This window comes from Micropterus salmoides, unplaced genomic scaffold, assembly GCF_014851395.1.
Source record: "Micropterus salmoides isolate LMB-PRFRI ecotype aquatic unplaced genomic scaffold, ASM1485139v1 Ms_hic_scaffold_4390, whole genome shotgun sequence".
NCBI classification, from domain to species: Eukaryota; Metazoa; Chordata; class Actinopteri; order Centrarchiformes; family Centrarchidae; genus Micropterus; species Micropterus salmoides.
In genome coordinates this window covers 2,501-8,225 of record NW_024043807.1, presented here as the reverse complement: position 1 = coordinate 8,225, position 5,725 = coordinate 2,501, and the positions used below count along the sequence as shown (strand labels likewise).

Below are 5,725 nucleotides of genomic sequence, written 5' to 3'. Positions count from 1 at the left end.
GTTCTCTCTGACAGCCAGCAGGGGGCGACTCCCTGGATTGTATAGAAGTCTGTGAGAAACTGTTTCCACTTGTCAGCTGATTTATTCCCTCAGTAAACACCCTGATGAGTTTCTGGTCTCAGTCGCTAGTTTCAAGTCTTCTTCAACACAGCATGATGTTCATTTAGTAATTATGGTCCCATTTAGAGGAACAGAGACCAGGAAGCAGGAGAGCTTTAGGACGACCTGTCAATCAGGATAGAGGCGACTCGTATCTGCTGCTCTGTGTAAATTCTGTTCAGCGCTGCTGAAAATCTTCATTTCCAGGTTCCTCAACTTATTCAGGTGTTTACCGAGCAGGTTTCCATGGTTATATTTTTGTCATACTGCACATTGCTGCAGCTCCTCTTTTCAGCCTGTGTTGAAGGCTTCGTTTTAGCTATGGAGTGATACATCTTGTCTCTAATGATCTTTGTTGGAGTTGCACATGCTCAGTTCCTAGTTAAGGACTACTAGCCAATCAGAAGCAGAGTAGGCGGGTCAGCGAGAAGCCGGTAAACGGCTCGGGTTCAGCCGTACGTTTGCCGACCGGCTCGGCACACGGACTGCAGCGAGAGTTTCAGAGCGTGATTATTAATCTGTATCCATAAAGTTTTAACTAAGCTCTGTCTCTACATCACAGGAACAACTTTCTGTCCACTGACTGCCTGGAGGGTAGCTAGTGTTTGGAAGGGAGAGGGAGCTGTGTGCTGCAGCTCGCTGTTTCTGAGGGCGTGTCGGAGTCGCCGCTCGGCGAGCGTTTATGAGGCGCGTTTAGCTTTCATCCCTGTATGTCACAGGGAAGCTGCTGGACTACAAACGAGCAGTTTTCAGTTCAGAGCAGAGTTTTCTGTGGGAGATGGGAACTCACTTTGGGCTTTTTCACTTTGCAAACCTGTTACAGGCACAAAAAGGACAGAACTCAATTCATTTGAGTGATGTTTTCACGTGACGTCACACTCCAATGAAACGTTATTTCCGTTCCCTGCCAACCAATATGCAAGTGATACACTGTTACTTTGAGTTTGTTACTTTTTGCGTTGCCAAAATGCTGGATGGTTGTTGTGTGATTTACTAATCGAGGAGACAAGCCTGAGCTGTGTTAGGAGAGGGATTCCCCCAGAGGTAAAAGTAAACATTACCGCAGTCGAGCGGCGTCAGGGACCTGGCGGTTTTTAACGGTAAAAGCGGCAGCAATACTGTAACCCAACACTTTCAGTTTGTGTTCATATCTTTCTTTTTCTTAAGTTGGAAGGTGATCCAAATAAATTTGACTGCTTTTGCGGCGTCTCTATGGGGGAGTCGCAGTGTGAGCCGCTATGTTGGTCGTTGTTTTGCCCTCCAGGTCACCGCACATGTCACGTGACTGAAAACTATGAATAAAGGAGAGAAACAGGCCAAAAAGCAGAATACCACCTCTTTAAGCCTGTTTGTCACTAGCCAAAATTAGCATCCCAGCTACTATCACAGTTAATGTGAACTACAGATGCACTTTGCTGACCAAGCTAGCTAGCTCCGCCCTCTTGTCCAAATATGTTACGTCCGGTTACAAAAAAACAAGATGGCGACAGGCAAAATGCTTCAGGCTTCAAAAAGGCGGTCCATAAACCAACGGAGGACGTCTCGGCGGCTACGCCCAATACTGTTATACCGTCTGTGGTCAGGTGTAATGACTGAACTGAATCTTTTCATGACCGCGGCTGAATGTCTGTTTCATCACTACTGATGTAGTTTAATCCTGACAGTCCATCAAACTGTGATCAGCTTCCACCACTGGACTCTTTTCTTCTGTTGCCTCCCTCTACTCCCTCTCTCAGATGAAGTCCCTAGTCCTGAACTCCACTTCCTGAAATCATCTGGTCCACGTGTGTTTTTGTGTGAGCCACAGACGCTCTGCTTCTTTTTCTGATTCTGAAGCAGATGTGAATATTTGCTGTGAAAATTTCACACAAGAAAAACAAATCTCTACCACAGCTAAGGGGAGGCGAGGACTCACCGGGGCTCTTGTCCGTCTCTGTGGCGTAGACCAATAGGATGTCAGGTGAGGCTGCCTTCACATCCGGCCCCTCCTCCTCCTGAGACAGACAGAGATCAGTTAGAGGTGAGGCGCTCTAGAGAGGTCAGAGGTCAGGGTCAGGACCGTACCTCAGGTTTCATTGTGATTCTGTGGAGGATCTCCTTGTGGTTGGTCAGTAACACCTCCTCCTGCTCCTGCTGCTCATCCTGCTGCTCCCTGCTCCTCCTGCCGGGCTCCGCCTCCTGCTGGAGACCCTGAGAACTGCAGAGCGGAGCGGCGTCACTGGGTGCTCCAGTGTAAATGTGTGTGTTACCTGTCTGTGTGTGTGTGTGTGTGTCACCTGTCTCTGCGCTGCGTCTCCTCATTCTGATCGTCGCTCTCAGCTGGATCCTGATGACCACACAAACAGATCAGGTGATCAATAAGAGTGATCAGGTCACAGCGCTCCTGCTTCTTCATCATCGTCACACGATGAAGCTTTTTGATGGACACATTCTAACCTCCCCTATACAAGACCAAAGACCAGGTCCCACAGGGCGTGGACCGTTTGCTCGCTCACGTCATCAAACTGTTACTGACATGATCAGCTGATGATCAGCATCATATCGCTAATTGATAATGACTGGGCTGGTTGATAACGGCTGAATAATAACAGACCAAATGGTCTTAACAAAGTCCTGCTGAAACCAGTGAGGGTGGCTGGTACCGTAAACTCAGTCAGTCACTACAACAACATTTAACGATTCATCAGCTAATCCATTTTCAACAGAAGTCAGTTTGATAATTGGTTAATTATCATCATTTTTACAATTAAAATTACATTTGTTCATTTAGCTGACGCTTTTATAAAAAGCGATTTACAAATGCTCTATATGTCAGAGGTTGCACGCCTCTGGAGCAACTAGGGGTTAAGTGTCTTGTACAGGACACACTGGTGGATGGGTCACAGTGGGGGATTGAACCCGGGTCTCTCACACCAATGCATGTCTTATCCACTGTCCATCACCACCCCCACATTTTGTTGCAGAGAAAAAGCCATCTTTTCTTTCTATTGGCTGAAAATATAAGTTTTTGTCCAACCAAATGCCCAAATATTTGTAATTATTAACGGACTGAATCCAGACCAGGCTCAGACAGGTTCTACCTTCATACCTGATCAGGGGAAAAATTCATAACTGTAGTTTTGATCGAGTTTTAAAGCAGTTTCTGATCTGATAGAGCATTTTGCAGGGTATTCAAGGCGGTATCTGCTGTGGGGGCACAAGAGTACATAACTGCATCATCTGCATACAGATTGATACTTACAGAATTTGAACTTGGGACAAACATTATTAATGCAAACTAGAAAAAGCAAAGATCCCAAAACTGATCACTGTGGAACACCCTTCGTAACAAGGACTGGATTGGACATGTCATCAGCATGTTTAACCTTATCTATGGACAACTGGTCAGATAAAGTGGAGCCATTTAGCCGCTTTGCATCCAATGCCAGCACCAAGTAATCATGGTCCACAAGTGGTGTTTACTGTACTGTGCCCTGATCCGAAACCTTTGTCTGTATTTAAAACATTGTGTGAGTCCAAATGTGATTTAAGTTGGCAACTAGTGATTTTTGAAAGGACAGCGAGATTAGAGATTGGCCTGAAACTGTTCATGTCAGATCGGTCGCCAGCTTTAATTGGGGTTTAAAATAACTGGCTGAAACCTGATTAAGACTAATTGACATGTTAACCAAACATAAAGGAACAGCTTCATTTCTCAGAACAAAAACAAACTGACGAGCTTCAGAAGGAAGTTCTGTGTTTCTGGCTGTTTTGAGCATCTAATAGAATCAACAGCTGCTGATGATCCAGATCCTCAACAAGTCTAAAGAAGGCCAGTTTTATATCTTCTTTGATCAGCACGATGTGATTGATTAAGGGTTTTCTAATGATAAATCAGCCTTTAAAAATTATAAACTTTGATTAGCAAAGAGAGCGAGTCGTTAGAGCACAGGGTGATGGCTACTGATAACAGGCCTCTGGAGATATATTATTACAGACCAGATGTTTGCAGAAACAACATCTCCTCTGTGTTTCTGATCAATCCTCGAGACACTAAATGTCCAAGTGTTTGTTTCTGTGAATCAAACACTTGGACATTATTCTGCTGATTTCTAAATGAAAGTCAGAAACAGACGGCAGAAAATTTAATGAAATCAGGTGACCGTCTCACTTTCTCTTTCCTCATGAACTAATTCATTTGTTCACCTTTCGTTGTTTGCCTTTAAATGAATTCAACACTTTGTTTAAAGTTCAAAGTGTCAAATTAAAAGCCTCCCAGCAGCTTGCAGGTCTCCAGTACGCCTTAACGTGAAATATAAATATCAGTCAGGAACACCTGAGCCGAAGGACCACAGGTGAAATGATTGTTTTCATCCTTTAGATGTTTTTTGTATTTGGAGGATCGTGGCTGTAGGCGTCAATCAGTCAACCTGCGTGTACCTGCAGTCTCTTCTTTGGTGGTAGAACTGGAGCAGGCAGCTCAGGTGAGGGGGCGGAGTCTTGAGTGTTTGTGTCCAGGTGCGTTTCCAGGTGTGTTTCCAGGTGTGTGAGCTGGTAAGCAGTCTCCACCTCTCGCTGCCTGTTACTGTATCGCTGACTGGAGGTCAAAGGTCGCTGGTAGAAGCTGGCTGCTGACTGAGCGCTGTAGGACGAACAGAACTGGAGGTACTCGTGGACTGGATGAAGACAGACAGAGAGAGACAGACAGACAGGTATCAAATAAAAAGTAGCTTAGTACAGAGAGCTGTGTTCAGTGCTGGTTAGTTTCAGCTGCTCTTCTTCTTCGTTGGTTCCCTGTAAACTGGGGAAACGCCTGTATCCTACTCTTCGTGTCAGCAACGTGAACCCAGAAAGGTTTCATGTTAGAAATGTCCAACATTCAGAAACTGCCAGATGCTAACCTGCATATGTTGGACAATTGGCATGATCACATATGTGTGATCATGAAATTCCATGAATTTGCATAATCACCATATGTACAATATTTCAGAAACTGCTTGGCCGATTTGGACAATACTGAAGTGGTTTCGCAGGTTATTGAGGAAGCTGGATGCATTTCTGACATTTTCAACCAGAAGTGGTCGTATCTCAACTCCTGCTGGGCCGATTGAAAGTCAATTTAGAAGTTTTAGTGGACTCGTTGGATTGGACACATGTTATATATTACATACATTATATAGATGATTTATAAATTGTAGGATAGACAATAATTCAAACGATGCAGAACATTTTAACATTTTAACTCACGACAGTCTGAGGGGTACCGGAGGGAACTAAGGACCCCCCCAAATTAGAATAATATGACTATGGCTACTAATATCCTCAGAAAAAGAGACCCTGCTCTGCAGCTTCAGCTCATTATGACTGTCTTCAGTACTGGGGGGCGACTGGTTGTTGGAGCCAGAATGAAACCCCTCACTACAAATCAGCAGCTCCCTCCTCTCTGATGAAGTGAAGCAGGTCACCAGGTTCTACCCACACATTGAACCTTGAAGCAGACGGGCTCCAGCAGCAGGAGACCACACCGGGGGCCACTCCTGTCAGCTGAGAACAGGAAGCTGAAGCTACAGTTCACACAGGCTCACTAACACTGGACAACAGAAGAAGGAAAAACCTTCCTGGTCTGATGAGTCTCGATTTCAGCTGC

At 45.0% G+C, this 5,725-nt stretch overlaps 1 protein-coding gene across 1 annotated transcript in view; it reads right to left on the bottom strand.

The window, feature by feature from the left end:
* Nucleotides 1-1,844: 1,844 nt before the first annotated feature.
* The window catches only part of LOC119887852 (rap guanine nucleotide exchange factor 1-like), a 6,278-nt gene continuing 2,397 nt past the window's right edge, over nucleotides 1,845-5,725 (bottom strand). The window contains exons 4-7 of the mRNA XM_038698428.1: nucleotides 4,519-4,754; nucleotides 2,376-2,425; nucleotides 2,164-2,296; nucleotides 1,845-2,093 (exon numbers count right to left, since the gene is read on the bottom strand). Coding sequence (XP_038554356.1) covers nucleotides 1,845-2,093; nucleotides 2,164-2,296; nucleotides 2,376-2,425; nucleotides 4,519-4,754 — 668 coding nt within the window. The remainder of the gene's footprint in view (nucleotides 2,094-2,163; nucleotides 2,297-2,375; nucleotides 2,426-4,518; nucleotides 4,755-5,725) is intronic.